The sequence below is a fragment of the Parambassis ranga genome, chromosome 1 (assembly GCF_900634625.1).
Source record: "Parambassis ranga chromosome 1, fParRan2.1, whole genome shotgun sequence".
In the NCBI taxonomy this organism is placed as follows: Eukaryota; Metazoa; Chordata; class Actinopteri; family Ambassidae; genus Parambassis; species Parambassis ranga.
In genome coordinates this window covers 11,350,612-11,372,329 of record NC_041022.1, presented here as the reverse complement: position 1 = coordinate 11,372,329, position 21,718 = coordinate 11,350,612, and the positions used below count along the sequence as shown (strand labels likewise).

The following is a 21,718-nucleotide window of genomic DNA, read 5'->3' as shown; positions in this document are numbered from 1 at the left end:
GTCCTGGAAGAAGCTTTTCACAACTTCAGAACTTTGACATGAGCAAAGGTGTAAAAATATTGCAGCGCAAGTGTCTGCATACTTTCAATATAAGTAATATGAATATGAGTCTTTCATTGTGGTGCCTTTTATACAATAGAACATACTGTATTATTATAGACAGTTTAACTACTGGGCATTTTAAAGTTACTTCACTTGACTGTGTAAAAATACATTGTTTTCTAATGACTTAAATAAACCCTGAAAAGAAGAAAAAGTGTGGAAAAAGTTCAAATATTTGCCCTGAACTGTTAGACTAGAAAATATCAGAAAATATAAGAACATAATTGAACTAAATATGTGAAGCATTTTTTTTTCCAGTAAACTCAACACACACAGCTATATATATGAAATATGTGCAACCCCTTATAGAATATTTGGTTTAACTTTACATTTCTGTAGCAAAATTCATTAGTATACTATTGTTGCATATAATAAGGTTGGATATTTTCTTTAATGCAAAATTGTGTGCATAAATGTTTCTAGTATGGGCACCGTGATCATTGCTTTAAAACCATTTATAAAAAACACTGTTCAGGACTATAGTTTATAACCCTTCACTTTCTCTTAGATTTGCTGTTATAAAACCTACAACCGTGAAGCATTTTTCAACTTTTTAAAAATATTTTAATAAGTAAAGTATAAAGTAATATATTCTTTACTTTCTACCCACCCACAATGCCCCACTGAAGCTTTGAATGTGTCTTAACAGTTTCTCGTGTTTGATCTATTACTACCTTTGATCCCTTTCTGTAGACTAAGATGGAGAAAGCAACACTAACACTTTGATAAACATAAATAAATGAATAAGCCTTCCCTGGTACTCATGTGTTTGCCTTTGCCTTCCTCAAAAACACTCAGCACCACAGTGCTGATTGAGCTTACCTCTATATCCCTGGGATTTAATGCAGAGTGGCACTTCACTGTGGCGACACAAGGTTCTCCTTTTTCCAGCCGTGCTGCCCGCCTGGGTGTTGTTGTGACTATAGAAGCTCGAAGGGGGCTTAAGGGCTGCAGGGCGGATTGAGAAATGGGACACATTATTTGTCCATGAAACATTATGTGACACAACATGACACCAGGCCATTTGTATGTAAAGGTAAACATTTCAGCGTGACGATTCGACAAGAGCCGACAAGGCTCCTGTCAATGTGGTTTTTATACTAGCAGCTGAGAAAGAGGTGTTGTGGCATCGTGTGGTGATGATGGTGTGTATGTGGGACTTTGTGTGTGTGTGTGTTCCTGTGTGTGTCCAGAGCTTCTGTTCACAAATTTAATCCCCATAGACACAAGTCACTTGGTCCAGGCTGAAAAGGTGTTGTCAGGCTTGTTCTCTTGTTTTTTCTCCTACTGAATGCAAAGGCTGACTGTTGATCACACAGCTCCACAAAAAAGGGTTTCTTTGGTGTGTGTGTGTGTGTGTGTGTGTTTAACCTGTACTGCCAAATGAAGGGCAATGATTTTTGCATCGATGTAATATAATCAAGATATTAATTGTCTGGATATACATCAAGAAATATATAAATATTTGATTTATTTTCCCTAATGTCAGGTCAGTTGTGTCTGAGTAATGTCAAATGTCTGACAAAGAGTCTGCAGAGTCTATAACCTACTGAAGTTTCCCTGAAAAAAACAAAGACTGTGACATGGTACAAAATTACAGGCAATGCCCCTGTGGCGAGTTATCATTCCCCTCTGGTTGTGCTTTATCATTTGTTTCTTCCTGCTTGTGAGCTTTGCCACTGATTAGTACATGCTCCACTTGGCATATTAACTCCAGATTCCACTGAATCTCTCTAATATGCCTTCAGTTTCTTATCCTGCAAAGCTATTTGATGCTGCGATATCTGTTAGAATTAATGAAAATATAACGCCTACGTTAATGTGACTGAAAAGATCGAACTTTCACTGACGTGTACGAGAAAGCGTGACATAGCAAAATAAAAACACTGCTGAAGGAACTGTACATATGAATCCAGCACTGAGAGAGGGGCTCATAAGGGCGCATTCATGGGAGCCATTTTTGTTCAGAAGCACTGATCCAGGGCAGGTCTGGTTTTTTAAGAAGGAATTCCTCCTCCCTGGCTGCTTTGATACAGAATGGATGGTTGTATTTACATGCATACAGTATGGAGGAAGCAGCAGTTGAACGGGAAGCAGACCTCTGGTTATAGAAGTGAAAAAGCTGATGCAACCATTACAACTGAAACCTATGAGCAGAGGTACATTTTTGTGTTATTGTTTCTCAGCCTGCAGAGTAAGCAGGATGTAATGAGTGTGAATCACATGATCACAACATTTTACACATTTTAAACTGTTAAGTATTGCTAAAGATTACTATTATTTGTTACGTGTGATTTTTTTTCAGTTGTGTTACAATAAAACTAAAAAATGAGAGTATTTCCAAGTGATGATTTATGATTAATCCACTAATTGCATCACCTTCCTGTCCAGAGAAACGGTACCAAGAAAACACACAGAACATGTTCACACAGTGCTTCCATTTCAGTAAAATCCTCAACGTTTCATCACACTTTAAAAAGCCAAGCAGAACGAACAGAGACAACAGAATTGGAGCTTTTTTTAGTTCTCAGACGAGTGCTTCCGCACACAAATGACTCACAAATCAACAGCAGAATATTGCCACTATACCAGGATGTCTGACGAGAATCCTGCTCAAATAAACCTCTCCAGAATAAGTAGCCACTGTGCTACATACAAACAGCATCAAATGTGAGCAATGACATGCTTCTTTTAACTCCTTCTACCCAATAAAGATCATTCATCAGGCAGAACCATCCGTTCTGGAATGTGTGATTGGAAATCAGGGGACTCTAAATCCCTGTCCCGGACTCTCCATCCATCTTCAACACGCCACTGGGCTGGGCACCACTGGCCTGGAGATGAACCGCTGGACCGGTTGCCTCCATTCAGCCAGTCTTACTTTGGCTTTTTTAAAATAATAATAGTAAACACCAGCAAATGCATGGAACCCAAAATCAGGCGGTCACATCACAATTTCACTGAGGCAGTGAGGCATCCCCAACCTGCATCCAATTTACAGAGATACTGGGAGCACAGGAGGGCCCTGAAAAACAAAACAGATGCAGGATATTAAGTAAGTGTGTGTGTGTGTGTGTGTGTGTGTGTGTGTGTGTGTGTGTGTGTGTGTGCGTGTGTGTTGGATGTATACATGCACAAAAAAAGAGGCGACAGTGTTGTGACAGGTGTGGCCTAACCTTTGGAGGGAAACAATTCAACTCTGTGATGGCCTTTCCTGTGATGACACGCATGGAGAAACCTCTGGAATCAGATGGCATTCACCTCCTGATTCCCTATCAAGACACCATTCGCTCACTATTATTACAATGGCGACAGCTGTAGTTGGATATACAGAGTTCACAATTATTCTCATGATAGGGAGGGAAAGAAAAGATTGTTGTTAATGTTACATGGTCTGCATGAGAGCCAGGATGGCAAAAAATTTGCTGTATTCTATGTGTTATGTTAAATATGACTGATGGCGATAGCCAGGCTGTTGAATTACATTTACATATAGATTTACATTCCCATCAACATGTAATAATAGCACAGGCCTCAAGGTGCATACTAGTCAGCCTCTCTCTCTTACACACACACACACACACATATGCTGGCATTTTATAGCTAATATCTGTGCCTTATTGTAGAGCATTCATCAGAGTAAGGATAGTGAAAACAGGGCCCTGCTGAGTCTTTTGTGAGCAGAAAAAAATATGAGCCTTGTAAGTAAAGTGGCCTCTGCTATTCACTGTCAACTCTGACAATGCCATTCTATAATGAAAACGCGTACACAATGATGTAGTTTGGGGTGTTTCCGAGCTCACAATATTTTGCATAACATTAAAGCTGGTGACATTATTCAGATTCTCTGAATCGTTGTTATTTAGCAACAAAGGCTAAAGGGATAGTAATGAAGAGAGGGAAATAGAAGGTGACATGGAGGAAAAGTTCATCAGCTGGATTTGAACAAGGGGAAGGTCATACATCAGAACGAACCATTTTTCCTTGCCTGCCAGTAAACTGATTTGCATTTGGTTTGTCAGACCAACACTAATAGCTCAGACAAAAAGTCAAATTAACACAGATAACAGATTTGACACATAGGCTATGCACTGAAGAAAAAGTATTTTATTTCTCTTGTGTTTACTGATTAATCACTGTAGAAGCTGACCAAAACAAAAAAACCAAAGCAGAAACATACCAGTGCTCCACCAGCAATGATAAGCAGGCTAACTAGAAACTAGCACTGAATTGATGTAAACAGATCAGACACCATTGTAAGCCCTACTGTACAGTGCTGCAAATCTATCAAGCTGAATAGTGTCTCTAAAAAAAAACCTGCAAAATCTCCTGAAGTGAGATGCAGATGGGTTTTTCTGGAACAAAAAAAATGGGTCTAAGATGGAGGTGAAGTTTGCAGCAAGAAAAAAATGGTTTTAGCCATGGCCTCCTCATGCTGGCTGTCTAAGGAAGCACTGGTATCACACAACATGGAGGAGTGGAGGCCAGGTCACAAGCAGAGACTGTGTGGGCCATCTATCAGATAATCATACAGGTTGTTTATTGAAAGATTTATGTGGCAGACAGAAGCACTCAGTTTAACTACATCGAACTGAGTGCAGACTGGATGCACTACATGGACCAGTGCATCTGGTGGAAATGGTTTTACTTGAGGGTGCAAACTGCAGCTAGCTGGTAAGCATGCTAACTTTAGTAGATCATTTGGTCATTTGAACTTTTTTGATCGTAACAGTCTTCCCTACCTACAAAGTTCACAGTTTTGTTGTAGTGTGGTATAGCAGTACTGGCCTTAACAGTGAATCAAATTAAACATCTAATCACCTATTATTTTAGAGCATAATACAATTGTGGGATTGGCAGCAATGACTGTTCAATTCCCTGTTATTGGCAGAAGAATGCATGTAGCACTGATGTCAGGTAATACTCTAATTATTTCTGATAATGTGTGCGCATGGTTTACTATGTGTGAGCCAGTGATCCTAAAATAAATTACTGATGCAGAAGCAAAAAGTAATTTTATGTAATTTTATTAATAATAAAAACTAGTGATGTTTTTTAATCAGAAAAAACTAGAATTTACAGTTATGACTACGTATTCCATAATAGCGGTCGATAATGTTCAGCTTTAAAAATCACTGAAACTATATAAAGAATCAATATAAATTTCCTCATGATTGATATGTCTGGTTCCACAAATCTACCATTTCCCAGTGCCAACATTAAGAACTGTGCTGGCAGGACACAGTGAAATGTTCCGGTCGTCCAACTTATTTTCAGCCGACAAACCCGGAAGTTGTTTGTCTGTTTCCTTCTGGCTGGAAGCAAAAGAGCAGCTCCGACATTTCTGCTCTCCGTTTTGTTGATAAAGGTGAGCCCCTGCTTGCTATCATTAGATATAAAACATATACTGCGGCGCATGTGAGTAGGGACTCTTTGGCTTCACTTGTTTTTTTTCTTAATGTATGTTTGGAACTGAAGTGCTCCATTGTTTACATCCGACCGGCAGCTGGCTGAATATAAACACGTGGACTGAGAGCAGACACATGCTAACCAGGAGCTGCCGTGATTTGGAAATACCTTGAAATAGTTACGATTTACCGGCAGTTTATCGTTTTTGTTGGCTCCAGCTAGTCATTAGTCGTTAAAACAACATCAACCGTTTAACGTGCTCTGTTGACTGCTTAGCTTGTTAGCTTATAGCTAGTCGAGGCTACCACCAGGCTAACCACAGTCAGTGTGAATAGTTACTCATAACATGAGATTTCTGTCATTTTGTGTGACACTGCACTGCAACCGGTCGATAGTGTGTTTTGGGGGCTTTAGTTTGTCACTTTTCTCTGTTTTTGTTTTCTTAAACGGTCAAAATATTGGAAATCAGTTGATTATCGCATCATAACAACTGAATACTGTCACGGTGTATACAGCAAACAGTCCAAAATATTAGTACACAGCAGCTGTGTACGATTTATATGCCTTTACATTCACTACAAATAAAAGTGAATGAACGTACGTACTCATTCAATGTTCCTTTTCATATTATTGTTAGATCATTAAGTAGTAGACAACATAAAAGATGATTATAAGCTGTGTAGATATGTAGTTTGAACAATAAATAGTAAGCAGAGGATCAGGATGGAATTCACCACATTGAACGTTGGCTTTTTTTTTACAGCAGGCATTTTAAGACACAGAACATTACACTTCCATCCTACAGTGTTTGTTCCAAGGCACATTCATCTCTGTTTGACCCTGAGCAATCATCATCATCATGTTACACTATGCTGTACCTAAGCAGCGCTTCCCTTTTAAACTCATTTTTGTGACTTTTTATGATTAAGAATTCAACTATTACGTACATATAGCAATAATAGATGTTTTGTGCAGGTAAACCTCAAAATAAGCATTATGATACTGATTTCAGCCACTATTGCAACAGTTGTTTTTCTTTTTTAATAATGTTTTCTGTAAAAATGCATCCTTTGTGTCATCCAGGTAGGTCCCTTCACCATAACCGATGCACCAGAGCCATCAAGAGTGTCGGATCATGTCTAGAAAGTACAGTCTACACAATTCTGACAAGAGCTTTAATTAGAAAGATTGAGTTAAATCACCTGTTTTGGTGGACCATGACTGGGGCTTTAAGTAAAGAACAGTTTATTCGTCCACTGTAAAACACAGTCTGTCATTTGTCAGCTTCCATTCCCTGTGTGCTGCTAAACTTTTTAGCTGCTGTAGAGTGACTACTGTCACTCTACAGCAGCCGGTAAGACTTTCTGTCCCTTTAATCCCTGGTGGCCAGCTTGTGACCGTGTACCGTGGCATTTATGCAGTGTGTGCGGCCTGGGAGCCAATCATCTCCAGCCATCATGGCACAGACACGGAGGACTGGACAGAGCAATGGGCCGGTGCCCTTTCTCCATCCACTGTGTGTGTGTGTTGAAGAGACAGGGAGACAGGGACTGGGAAAATTAACAACACAGTATGTTTTACAGAGTGTAGTAAGTAGATAATTTAAAAATTTCTGAAGTAATCATTCAAAGTTAAAAAAAATACTTGACAGCTGATAACCTTAAAGTAAAGCCATTTTCCAGGTTAAAAAAGTGAGTGAAGCTGAACCGTATTCCTCCAGCATTGTTAACAAGACTTTCAGAACAAGACTCGAGTCAGTAATTGATGTTGACCTGTGTCCAGTTCAGTCCTCTGAAGCTATAGATTGCTGACGCAATGGAGCTTTTAGATGAGATTTAGTGAGGAAATATAGAAACCGAACAACTGTCAATTTATTATGTTGTGGCAAACATTAAGCACCAAACCAATCAATGAATTCAATAATTACTTTTAAAAAAACGTATTTTGTTAGTATGATATTTATAATAGTCATCCCTGTGTTGGTAGGGTGTACGGTATGTCTTAAAGCAACAACAACCATTATAATAATAAAAGTAATAATACATATCATAATGAATGAATTTATGTATTTTTGTTGCTGCAGGTGGCCACTGGTATCCTCTCAAACTTCCTTGGGTGTGTGTTTGTGTGGGCCAGATGTGTGCATGTGTACTAAGCACATGTTAGGGTGATGTACTGTACCTACCAGGACCGGGAGGAGTTGGAAGATGATCTCTACCAAGGGGATGAGTTGGACTCTGAAGAGTCAGAGGCAAACAGTGAGCTAGAGTTCCGGCTCTACAGCCAGCTCCACTATTCCTCCAATCCTGGGGAGCAGGAGGATGGAGAGGGCAAGGAGCACCAGGACATCCTGGAGCAGGGGGTGAATGTGAAGGCTGCAGATGATAAAGGGTTACTGGAGTGCACAGGAGAAAAGAAGCCACCGTCACCTATTAATGGGCAGCTCCACCAACACCAACAGAAGAAAAAGAAAAAGAAAGGAGAGAAAGAGGAGAAACAAAATAAGAGAAAAAGTGACCCTAAAGGTCAGAAGTCATCATCATCATGTTTTGAAGAGGTGATTGTGATCGACTCCAGCCCTGATGTAATCTCCATCTCTGAAGATGACACTGCTGATGACGATAAAGGAGTCTGTGCCTTGAAGGGTAGCGACTTCCACCAACAACGCACTTCCACCCCAGCCCAGCAGGTAGAGGAAAGAGTGGGATGCTCTGATGCTCATGTTTATTTTCTGAAACCTTTCCAGTTAATATTAGTCTTTTATAACCTTAATCAATCCACTTATTATATATATATTATGATATCAGGCATAATACCACACGAGAGACAATAATCGAGTGTTAAATACAGCGCTACTCCAAAACGGGGTCACAGTAAAATTGCTCGCTTTTCCTTCTTTTCAAAGTGATATTTTATAATGAATTTCATTTATCTTTAACTTCTTCGTCACTTAAATTCATCTTTATAGCCAAACTGATAATTTGAAATAAAACAGATCTGTTTCAGTGAACATCTGACCTATGTCTAAATGTGTTCTTCATCCAGAAAGTCTGTTTTCGACAGCTAGTTTGTTGTTCATTGCGTTGATATTCAACATAAAGTTGTTGTTTGGTTATCTAGGAAAACCGGAAAAGGAATCTGGCGCCGGTGACTGTGGATTCAAGCAGTTCAGAATCTGATTCAGAAGATTCAGGATCTACATCTGGCTCGTCTGATTCATCTGAGTCATCAGATTCAGACTATCTGGAGAACTGGATGATCCTGGGGCAGGGGCAGCAGGATGAAGACCAAACCATCTCACTTAACGTGGAAGGAGGGTCAGACAGCAATGAAGGTATGTTTCTGTTTTTTGTGTTTTTACAGTTTCCGCTTATGTGATATGTTGAATAAAGGAATGTGTCTGACCAGGACAATAGAAATGGTGAGTAATTTTATTTGGTCCAGCTCATTCAGTCTACCTGCTGTACTTTGATAAGACGCAAGCACACAGATGGGCAATACAGCAAGAGCAATCTGTGTGAGTGCATGTTTGTTTGTACACATGCAGCATCAGTGTGTGCATGCCTACAACTTGTAAACTCTTAGCATTCCTGACACTGTCTGCTCAGCTGCTTGCTCCTCTGATGCATCTTTAAGTATGTTTGTGTGCATTATGTATTGATATGCATGTGCAAAGCTTGTGCAACTGTGGATATTTGTGTTTCTAAAATATTCCATTTCTAATCAGCATGCATGTGTACATACACATGGATACCAACAGTCATAACGCTAATGCCAAAAACAAACAAACGGAGAAACAACAACGCAGGAGGAGAGGGAGGGAGGGGAGGTCAGGAGAGAGGGAGTAATCAAAAAATGAATAAAAATGTTCTCCTCAAATCTCTTCAGATCTGCACATTATCTTAACCTGCAGCCTCAGCAACCTCTCCAGCTCCTCTCCTGCTCCCTCCTCCTCCCCCTGCCCCTACCTAACACTCTCCCATCTCATTCTTTTATCCTATTTTCTCACTATTGTGTTCTCTTACTCCCACTCTCTCCCTCTCTGTGTCTCTCTCACCGTTTCTTACTCATTTGAATTTCCCTGGGCTGATGTTTCTGCAAGAGTGCTCACTGCCTCCTCTACACACAACTGGGCTAAAGGAGGGGGTCTGGAGCTGATGGGAAGGCTTGAGGTTTTGGCCTGGTTTTGGGAGGAAAGAAGGATTTTAGGTCTCTGTCTTTCTCTGCCTCTCTCTCTTTTCCTCCCTCTCTCGTCTGGCTTCTCCCTGTGATCTTTGGAGCTTGACCTCATGTCTGCACATGGGGGGTCATGGGTGTGGTGTGGAATGGGTCTTAAAGTGAGAGGAATGGGGGAGGGCTTAGTCGAAAAAGAAAGAAATAAAGGCAAGGAAATTAAGGGACGAGCTTCAATAGTCTTGGACTGTGCCCTCTTTCTGTATGTCTCACTAATTCAAAGCAGGGTATGTTGTGTGTTCACCCGGGATAAATGCCTAAATATATTTTCTTGTTGTCAAAATTCCATGAAACAAAAAACCAGTGAAGAATTGATCCTGTAGCATATTTCTTCATGCCATAGTGGACCATCAATATTGTTAAAAAAAAACATCAATGAGCCATAGTGCTGCACTTGTTGACCTGGTCCTTCATTACCATAAACACAAGTGTATTAATCTACCACTAAAAAAAGTAACTAACAACACTAATATTTTCTTATAATTTGTCATTTTTGAAAATAATGTAGCCTTATTAAATAATGTACATTTCTGACCTGTTTTCCAAGATGCATATGTTTAGCAGGGAGAAATTTGCTAATGGCTGAATCACAGACATGCAGTTTGTTGGGTTGTATAACCAGTCAGGGTGTACTGCAGTGTTTTTGAGGCATATCTTCTTACCTGAAAACAAACACCTTGGCTGTCATTTAGTTAACTGATCAAATGTGAACGCTGCTGTGCGAAACCACAGTACGCACCAAGCAAGTGGACTGAGACCATTTGAATAGGCACGTCCAAACAAACTCTGGTACCGTCCTACTGAAAATACACGCAGCATGGACCTAATGCATCTGAATGAACTAAAAAACCAGGAGGCTGTATCACAAATGCTTCATGATTTGACAAAATCAAAAAAAGAGCACTGTAGGCTAACAGAACAAAATGAGCAGAGGGCAAACATAGTGTTGAGAAGGTAAAGTTCCTCATTATCATTTGGTCAGACAAGCATATTTTTAAGTGGAGTGGAAAATCCAGTGAGTACCAAAATGCTTAAATCACTTAATATTTGGATGTACCTTTCATCTGTTTTCTAGCATGCGTTGATGTGACTGATGTAGGAAGATAAATATAAAAATCACATGCATTCTAAAGCACACACATCCATTTCATGTGCACAAAGCCACTATACTGACATTTAGTTTATAGTACGTTATGCACAGTCAGTATGGAATTGTGTTTTGTCTGTAATACTATTTGAAAACAAGATTGTATGCTGAATTATTTTCTTCATTTGGGAATTTGTTTCACATAGCCTTTATATTTGGGAAAGAAATTCAGAGAGAAGAAGGGCAATTTAAGGTCTCTAAGACATGCCTGGTTGAATTTTTATGACTACAATAACCATTACATCCATAACCCGGGGATTCAAATATAAAGATTGATTTCTGTTTTTTATATGCCATGTTGTGAGTTGACTTCTGTAGGCTGTGTGTGTGTGAGTGTGAGAGAGAGTAACCGCTTTGCACAGCAGTGACTAATAGTATTTGTACGCCTAAACTCCATCTCAGCATCACCATCAAATCACATTCACTACACTTAGTCTCCCCCTTTGCATTCAGAAATTGAATCCTTTCATCATCTTTTTCTCTTTCTCATTCTGTCTCTCTCCTACATGGTGTCACCTCTGTTCACATACTTTTGCTATCTAATCTTTTGTCACTGCCTCAAATGTGTTTTTTTTTATCAAATATATGGGCACACATGCACAAATGGCTCGAGTGGCTATCTGTCACCTGGCTGTGAGGGACAGCTGTTGGTGGGTGGATCTGTAAGAACATCGGATAAGTAAAAGTGAAAAGATAGTAGAGAAAAGGGGGATGAGCTGGGGCCGTCTGCCTGTCCAGCAGCTATGCAGCAGCAACCAGACGGAACAAGAGAAAGAAAACAGGGCTTCCCAAAATCCAGCTCAGTGCCTCTCCCACCCGGAGAGGTGTGCATGTACGTCCCCGTGAATGAATCCGGGGTGTAGGCGGGGTGTGCTGAAGCTAAACTTGAATTGTAAGTGGTTAAACTTCACTCAGTGGTCACACTTTTTTTTCTCTGTTGCTCCCCCCAGTTTTCTTTTTTGCTTTTTTTGTCCCTCTGTCTTGGTCAGTGCACACCAAACTTTGTTTGAGGCTTAGAGAGTCAGCTCTGGCTTACTATCGGGGTGGCCGATCACATCAGTGTGTCAAAGTGTGTGTGTGTGTGTTAGTGTAGGTGCTTCATGGAAAATCTTAGAGTGAAGAAAGTGTGATTGTGTATTTGTGAACAGAGGTTAGCTCTCTCTATTTCACAGAGGAGGAAGGTAAGCTCTCTTCTCTTCTCTTCTCTTCTCTTCTCTTCTCTTCTCTTCTCTTCTCTTCTCTTCTCTTCTCTTCTCTTCTCTTCTCTTCTCTTCTCTTCTCTTCTCTCTTGTTTTGTTCAGTGGCCTAGGCAAAACAGAAATGGTTTTATAGTCTTAAATTTATTTGTCAAAAGCGACAAATGAAACTGTTTTCAGTGACTTTGGGCCTAAGGCTCTTTCCTGCTGCTTCATGCTGTCTGAGACCCCAGTTGGCCTTTGTATTTGAAGTCACGTGCCAGTATACAGTATGAGCAGAGTGAAATATGGATTATTGGTCTGTGTGTTTTTATGGCTCTGATTATGCGTGCATGTTTATGTACAGGGCATCGGGATTGTAAAATGAGATTACAATGGCATGTTTGGTAAGTGTGTGTGGCTGAGTGTGCGTGCATGTGGTGTGTGTGTGGGTGTGTGGGTGGGCGGGCAGGCACTGCAGAAGGGAGACATGGATAGGATCAGCTCTTATCTTGGCTGCCCAGTGCCACACGAGGTGTAACGCCACACCCACACTACCACACAGTGTGTTTGAACAGCCACACACACACACTCACACACACACCATGAAATCACTGTGCCATAGTTTGACTTGTATTATCCAGTTTTTACAGGATATGCAAATTAGATGGGAGTACTGTGTGGGCCTAATATTAGTGCATGCAAAATAAATGGTAGAAATTCAGTTGAAAGCCTGATGCATTCATATTTTTAAAAGCTTTTGATTGAACAATCATTTTGATGCCAGCAGCCTCTGAAATGTGTACTGACAGCTGGAATCTGGTAAATGAAACAGCAGTCTCTTTGTTATATGAAAATCCCTTCACTTAGTGGCACTGTTTGGTGACATGTTCCCTATCGGGTGTACTTGGTGGTTGATTTATAAAAAATAATTTTTCAATTTATATATATATATATATATTACTGTCAGCTAAAATTTAACATTTGGACCTTGTCTTATGCTCTGATTGTTAAGATGTATTATCCCATTGAGACATTTTTATTTAGCATATCAGTCTGCATTTTGGCACACGCTCATTAGTGTGTATAATTTAGCTCCTTTGCTTTTTGTTACATTATTTTTTTGATCAGATTTTCATATTTATATTGAAAGATGACTCACAATCAGATGTTTTTTGTGCGCTGTTTCTCTCATCTTCAGCTGAATCCTCTCTTTACCCTGACTGTAGGCCCTCATCTGCCCTATTATTCCTAAAGCAAAAAAAAACACACAAGTGAAAAAGATCAGGAAGAAGGCTGTATAAATTTAGTTTACCCTGTAAGGAATGTGAAGCAGCGCTTGAGTTTCTCCGAAAAAAAATCTTCTGTAAACGGACAGGTAGGGGGTTTCAGCATGAAAGAGATGAGAGCTGTGGGAAAGCTGAAGTGGATGAGACAGGCCTTACTAAGCGTCGGCCACTGTGTCAGTCTGTCAGCACTGGTTTAGCCTTCGGGCTAAGATGTCAGAGTGGCTCTCTGTCTGCACAAACTGATTTCCAGCCTCTGTCGGTCCTGTGTTCATTTAGCTCATGGTCGTACGTACGAAGCTGTCATCATGTTTGAATGCTGCATCTTTAAAGTGAAGTGAAACAAATTTTTATCTTGTAAGACCGATAAAATGTCAGCGAGTGCGTTCAAAGCTTTAAGTTGATTCAGTTTGAGTTGTCACAATGCTGTGTAGGGGTTTTAATTCTGATCAGATGTGAATATTTGATTTTGACAAAAAAACTTTAAACATAATCTTTTTATTGCTCTATTTGTATGTCTGCATATGTTTGTGTAATTACTGCTTTCAGTTTTTCAGACTCTGCTTTCTTGTGCGCTGTTATGTTGAGTTTATTTATACCCCTTTTATCTGCATCTGGACAGGACAAGCCATCCTGTCTGAAAGTAATCTTTGTCAAAATAATCTATGAAAATTTCTCTATTTTTTTTTTCTTGGAAACTTTGACTAAAAACACCCACAGACATCTGCGGTTGTGGCTGCAGGTGCTAATTTGTTTTAACATGGCTGTTTGTTCTTCAGAGTGCATAAGGGGCAGAATTTAAATATAATCTGGTAGAAAACAGTTAAGTTTACAGACACCCCCACTCACACTCTGTAGCCGTCTTATAGCCAGAATCTTTTAGTCGATGGGTGGCATTTAGGTTTTACATTTAAGTTGTTTAGATAATTTTGTAAATAATCTCAGACAATTTTTAATGTAAAAAAAAAAAATTAACGTACCTTTTAACGACATTTTTTTATGGATTGTCATAGTTGCATCTGTAAAATATTTTGAATTGTAGAAATGAGAGGACATTTCAGAATGAAAGTGAAGGTGTGATGCGGGTCGGAGGTGCGTTATGTGTGTGTTGGAGTGTGAAGGTGTGTGCATTTTAAGACAAAAGTGTGTGTATGTGTGAGAGCTGGTGTCAGCCTCACCACGCCTGAGGTGAGCCCAATAACCGTGCCCTGGCCCACTGGAACGAAGTTTCACCGTCTTTAGTTCCGAATAGAGAAAGAATGTGACATTAAATGAAATAGTTTTTCAAAGCTGTACTCTTTACGCCCTGCTGTTGAACTGTGGTTTGTGATTTTTGTGATCAAATTCAGAGTTGAAGGTCAGAATGAATGAGATGTTTTTGTCTTTCTTCTAGCAAAAAAGCACACGACTGCCTGTTTAAAGTAACGGTCGCCCAAAGGAAGGCGTAATAAACTGGAGACCAGAGGGTCCCAACTGTACTTTAATGCATGTATGTGTGGGTGGGTGGGGTGGGTAGGGAATCCAAATCTTCTACTTGAACCTTTATTTAAGTGGGGCATCCCAGAGAGAGAATCTTTTTTTCTAAGGAGACCTGCAGTAGACATTGTGCCCTGAAGCTACAGGGTAAGTCATCTACACACACACACATACACAGAAACACACTCATGTATGATTAAATAAAACTTCAAAGCCTCAACACCTTAATCCCATGTTGTGTTCTGGCGGACAGTGTGGTGTGTGAGACTATAACAGCATTTTAAAAGCTTGCTGTGGTGGTGGTGGTGGTTTTTTCCTTTGGCCTGATTTATGGCACCTCAGACAACATTTCTCTTGTCTTCTTGTTCCTTATGAATTTTTAACTGACCGTCTTGTCCTTTGAAAAGACCTGAAGAGAAGGACAGGAGGGACGGTGAGGGAGAAAAAAAATGTCAATTACAATTACCAATAATAATCATTATAATTAAGCAATCACTTAATAGAAAATCAAATTATTGTGGGGGGTGACAGAGGGACAGAGGGAGGTCCCGTGGGACTGTATTAATTTCTGTTCTTTTATTTGACCGAAGAACTTTCCCTTTATTGTCTTTCCTTGGTTTCTGTTGGGGTCTGGGAGGGGTCGTCGAGAGGGCTTTATTAACTGGTAGCCTAGGGTGGTGATTTTTTTTTTTTTTTTGGGGGGGGGGGCAGTTGAAGGGAAGGGGTTGGTGGGATATGTATTAATATTAATACGTTTTTAGGATGAGGAAGAAGTGCGAGGGAAGGTGGGGTGGGGTGGTGACGAGGGCTCAAAGGCAGTCATGGATCCACAAAATCACCCCTTCTCCCTTCACCTCGTTCATCTCCCCCTGTTTTCTCCCCCTCTCCTTCACTTTTTCGGCTCACCTCTTCCTTCTGCGGGCACTAGAGCCCACAGAGCTGTTTTGGAATCAGAAGTTCAGTTTAACAGTCAACAGGGTAAGAGGGAGAACACACAGATACACACATTTTTGACTTGCTCCGGTATGCAAAGGGTTGCCTAATAATAGCTGTGCAATATTTTTCAGCAGGTCCCAGAGGGTGTATGTCTGTGTGTGTGTGTGTGTAAAAGATGCTTTGCACAGACACTGCCTGTTTTGCAGTTTCCTCTCCAGAGGCTTTTGGCAGTGTGTATGTGGCCATTCCAAGGCTTCTCCCCATGTCTCTTAATTAAGGCTCTCATCAGACAGAGACCAGCTGGGCCGGGTCTGGCCTAGCTGGCACTCACCATAATTTCAGTCAATCCAGCCCATCCCTAGTTTTCACATCTCCTTCTCACTTTTCCATCACATATTCTCTTCTGCTATGTGCAGATTTTTGTTTCCCTTCTCATCGATTAAACTTAAGCCAAAGTGGTTGACCTTTCCATCATACCTGCCTTCAATAAAGTACTAATTATTAGTCCCATTAGGGTCTGAGAGATTTCCAGTTTACAGTCCTATAAATTCCAGGGTTTAGTCGTTTGGTGGAAAACACTTAAGCAGCTGTCACTTGATTTCCTCTGTGGGGACAGAACAGGGCCTTAAATGTGTCTCTATACACTTGGACAGCCTGTGTATGACGTGTTAGATAGTTTAAGCTATCTACTATCCGTTCCTCAAAGCATATTTACAGTAGTTGCATTACACACTGAAACATCTGTTTAAACTACTTTACACTTCTTTGGTCACATCTTCTTTGCAAATTGTCACTACTTCAGACTAAAATGTACTTAGTCTTTATGCAAACAAGCTTTTATTGTCCTATGTCTGCACAAGCTGGTGTGATTAACAGTGGAAGGACTTCAATGCCGTTATTTATTGCTATAGCGCACAGATGCTAATAAGCACCCGGAAAATTCAGCATCAGTTGTGTGTATCTATACCCACACTGCACCTTTTCTTCCCATAACCCTTCAGCTCCACCCCTCTCTCAATCCATCCCATCACTTTATTCTTCCACTCCCATTCCCAACCATTCTTCCATACAACAAGACCAAGCCCTGGTTACGTGGCTGTTGCTATGCCAGGCTTGCAGGGTCAGGATTCATGCTATATAGGCTTTTCTGGGCTAATCTAGCTTGTTTTAGAGGTCACACAGCGGATGGTGAACGTTGTGTCCTTATTCTTCCTGTAGAGAGCTTTAGTGGGTGATTTATCAGTAAGGTATATTTCTCTAGCATTGGTATGACCAGCTTTCTCCTGCACATCTGTGTGACTGGTTTATAATATTGTGTGTCTATGAATGAAGTTTAAGTCTTTGCTCGTGCACGTGCTGCCGCGTGCATGCATGCCTGTGCATTAGCACACCTAGGCTGCCCCTTTATCCGGGGGATTATGGTTAAATGGAATGCTGAGATTCTGGCGGCGAGCGACCGATAAAGCTGAAGTCGGCGTTGGGAGAGAAAATTAATTATTGGGGATAAAATCTGAGAGAAGGAGATAGTTACTGACTCGTTGGGGAGTTTAGTCATTGATATTTCGGCACAGGCTTCCAGACAACATGCAGAGTTCATCACACCGTTAATGTGAGACTAGTTTTGTGTGTCTTTCAGAGTGTGTGTGTGCACTAGCAAGTCCGGCTTTGCAAAGTTTTAAAGGTTTTGGTAAAGGATCAAAAAGCCCTTTGGGTTTTACACAGACTTAACACATAGATTTAGTTTTTTCCTCCTTGTGAAGCAGCTAGAATGTCTTCAGATTCTCGAGTAGCTCCAAGAGGTATTCACAGTATACAGCCGATATTTACAGTCTAACACATGTCAACACCTTAACTTAGTAAACATTTGTGTATTTTAACAAGATTTAGCTTGAATTAAAAATGAAGCAAGTAGAAAATCAGTTCTCATTACATGTGGTTCAATCGACTGGTATAAATGATCAGTGAATGTATTTGAAATGAACTAATCCCTTTTACAGATCAAGTCAAATGCAAAATAGGTTTTTAACCCTTAAATTCTGATTTGTTTTCTAAAATATGACTGTTTTAAGACAAATTCCCAAACCTACTGGTAAAAAAAATACACTAAACATAGTGGCAAAAAATTATATTATCATAGTTGCCCACATTTGACCTGTTAGACTGAGTAATGATAACTAATAACTAATGATACACTAGTACTTTGTAGTAATCTAACTACATCAACTGATACCACGTTACAACCGATGGTTATAACACTGTTTGATATTTTCACAGCCTCCAAAATGATTACCTCTAGTGCCGCATTTCCACTATCGCATGAAAAAACAGCACCATAATTTCCTTCTTTTTTTGGAACCTATTGAGCTTTCGGCTGCACAAATACCAAAACTTAAACCCCAATCTAGATCTTTGTGCTGTTTGTCGATCCTGTAGCCTGGATAAGAGATGCCATTATTTCCCTGTTTTTTGTGAGTCTTTTGTGGCAAGTGTTAAAAATCAGCTGTGAACAAATGGCTATCCCTGACCTTACAGGACTTGTTATATCTAGACAGATTAGCATGTGCGTGTTTGCATGGCTTTGTGAGTGCGGTCAGGTGAGTGCATTTCTGCCCTCTGAGTGCAGCCTGATCAATAGTAATTGGGTTGAGTGTCTCAGGCCCGTTTCTCTCCTTTTGTACCATGGGCCTTTTGAAGGCTGACATAGGGCCAGAGGAGAAAGGATAACAAGAGGGAGAAAGAAAAGGAGGAAAAAGGGGGGAGATGGAGAGCAAATAGAGGATGTTTGCAAGTCGACGAGCATGACTGACTACTTCCACCAAAAGTCCGGATATTTAATCAGCATTACTCACTAATCTAAAAAAAAATCTTCCTGCCTTCTGTGTCTTGTTTTTTTCTTTTCATTCTTATTAGAGGAATGAGGTGTGTGTGTGTGCTGGTTTCTAGAGTGGATACTGTTGGAGGATCTTTTTAAAGGAGTCTGATAATGCACAGATAACTCATTAAGATGCATTAACAGACTTCTCACTTCTTCATCTCTCTCTCTCTTGTTTACAAACACAAGCATGCTCCCAGAGTGTCTCTCTATCCTCATCCCTACCTGTTCTGTCTCTTTTATGACTTCCATAAAGCAACGTGTGTTGAGTGAGGGTTGAAGCTCCAGTGGTATTAGCAGGGAGGCATTAGGCATAAACTCTAAGGTATATTAAAGCAACGGCCCTGTTGTTCATATAAACACGGCAATTCAATTTAGCCTGCCCCACGGGGAATGGGATTTCAGCGGCTTCTGAGAGCAGGAGGAGGGGTGGTTGGAGAGAGGGAGGCAGTGTGAGTGGTGCAGAAGGGTAAGACAAGAGGAGGAGGTGGGGATAAAGGGAGAGATGCAGAAGCAAGGAGAGGGAGGAAAGAGAGGGTGCAAGGAGAAGGAGAGGTTTGGCACAGATGTGGAGATTAGCATATTGGAGTGGCATGGTGGCTACTTGCAGGTATTCATTATTATTGTTGCATTAATTAACATGACGTAAGCACCTGTGTGTGAGTTTGTGTATGCATACAGTAACACACACACACACACACACACACAGGCAGACAGTGGGGCTGCCAGTGCCTCTGCAGCATTGCACGCTTGGACAGAGCGTTATGTGGGAAACCCAACAGTTATATTATTCAATCCAAATTCAAATGGGCTTGTCAGGAAAGCTCCTGCTTTTTATTACCTGTCAGAAACACCCAGGGATGGATGGAAAAGAGGGGAGCAAATTAAACGACAGTAAATAAGACCCCCTATCTCCCTGTGTGCTCCCCCTGCCATTCTGCCATTCCTCCCTGTGCTGTATTTTGGACACACACACGCAAACATTTGGATATTTTGACAGCATGTTGTTGTTCAGCTCTATCTGTAGTTTACCTTAACCAGGTTTTATCTGTCAATCAGATGCTGGAAGATGTAATTATTTAGTTCATCACTGAATAGAATCTCCAACCAATATAGAATCAACCAAGTCAAGCACTGCATTTGATGGTAAAGGAAAAGTGTCTCAGACATTTATTGAAATTAATTTGATGTCCGTTTGACACCTAAAAACAAGGAATTATGAGAAAGGAATAAAGGAAAATGTTAAGGGGGTGGAGGGACTTCTGAAAAGATAAGATGTGCATGTGGGAAACTGAATGTAAAGCGTTGTGATTTCTCCCATTTCTACCACACACAGACACACAGAATAGCCTCCTCCCATCTTGCCCCTTTCAGCCAGGCATAACCTCTGCCATCTGTCCACCCTCCTCTTCCTCCTCCCATCTTCCTCCTTTTTCCGTTCCACCATTCTCCTCCTCCTCCTCCTCCTCCTCCTCCTCCTCTTCTCCCTGCACCCCACTCTGTTCATTTAAGACCTTATTTCCCCACCTTCACTCTGTGGTGGCATTCAGTGACATGAGGAAAATGCATTTTTTTCCCTGTGAATCAGAAACGTCTGAATATCTGTGACAAGAAAAGAGAGTACAACGCTAGTTAAAGTTTCAGACTGTTAAGTGAGCATCAATTATGCAGATCTATTATGTCTATGTATTTTTATACACAATATCATCAATCATCTTTTGCGAAGATAAAGCCTCAATACAACCAAAACTACACGTTTTCAGACTAATCACATAACTATAATGTCCAAATCTCAAAATGCATGTTTTGTATGTTTTTAGTATCCTTATCCCAGAATATAAATGGTTGTGTCATTTTCATCATATAAACACTTTAAATGCTATGTTTAGTTCTATAAAAGCCTCTAAATGAACCACCAACTCTTTATTTAGGCAATTTTTTGTCATTTGCTTTTAAAAATAAATGCCAGCATCAGTTTTTGGATGGCTAATTCCTTGTGAAAAAAACAAAAGCCATGTAGCTGTTTGACATTAAAACCACAGATAAAAATCTGCACTGTGTTGTGGGACAGATGTGCTGTTTAGACTTTTAGAAATGAAAAATGCTCATTGGACCAAATGTATAGCTGTAGGCTCTTTACTTTCCCATTGTTCCTTTGCGGATTAAGCTTTGTTGGCACATAATGGTCTTTCTATGATTTCAAGTAATGATGTGATGTTTACTGTTGCATCTTGGGATATATTTTGTTCCTTGTCCCTCCCAAATGTGTCACCAACTTCTGTCTACCAGGTGCAGAGGACAGCTGGATGCATTTATAAACTGTATTTGAATGAAGTGATAAAAGAGCCATATTAGGCACTCCTCTTCTAATCCTCCATTGTTCTTAGTCTGTCCCCTGTCCCACAGAGGGGCTGCTCTAATTAAAGACTAATAATTGTATTGTTTTATAAAGCCTATAGAGACAGAGATTCTGCTCTTCAATCATTCACTACCTCCAATGTACCCTGCCTATTGAGGGCTATCTCTCTGGGTGAAGTCTATAAACACATTGTGACTGACTGTGTTGTGTGTGTGTGTGAGAGAGAGAGAGAGAGAGAGGGAAAACTGTGTGACTGTGAGGAAGGAAAAGGCCAAATCTAAATTAAAACTTTAAAGCACCATAATTTAATTACCCAAAAGGCTGTGGATTTGAAGGATTGAAGGGCGGCTTTGTGTCAGTGTCTGTCTGTTTATGTGCATGTGTGTGTTTTTGCCCGTGCAAATGTGTACTGCTGTCCAGGATTATTTCAGTTTTTCAATTTGCCTTTTCTCCTTGCAAGTTTGTGTGTGTTTGCATGCGCGTGTGAACACAGTGTAACACCTTATTGGTTGCCCTCTTCCTCTCCCTTTGCCCCTCCTTCAACTCTGTTTTACACACACACACACACACGCACACACACATGCTGAAGCGCCAGCAGATAAAAAGGCATTATGGTAAATTCCACTTAATGACAAATTTTTAATTTGGGGAACAGGGCCTGCTGAATAGAGCTTAATTACCGGGGCCAAAGATCCCTCGGAAAAATAACCCCCTCAACGTGCC

General features: G+C 40.4%; 1 protein-coding gene across 1 annotated transcript in view; it reads left to right on the top strand.

The window, feature by feature from the left end:
• The first annotated feature begins 5,394 nt into the window (after positions 1-5,394).
• zcchc7 (zinc finger, CCHC domain containing 7) overlaps positions 5,395-21,718 on the top strand; it is a 36,559-nt gene continuing 20,235 nt past the window's right edge. Inside the window, exons 1-3 of the mRNA XM_028416699.1 lie at positions 5,395-5,470; positions 7,595-8,200; positions 8,632-8,845. Of these exons, the coding sequence (XP_028272500.1) occupies positions 7,682-8,200; positions 8,632-8,845 (733 nt within the window). The 5' untranslated portion in view covers positions 5,395-5,470; positions 7,595-7,681. The remainder of the gene's footprint in view (positions 5,471-7,594; positions 8,201-8,631; positions 8,846-21,718) is intronic.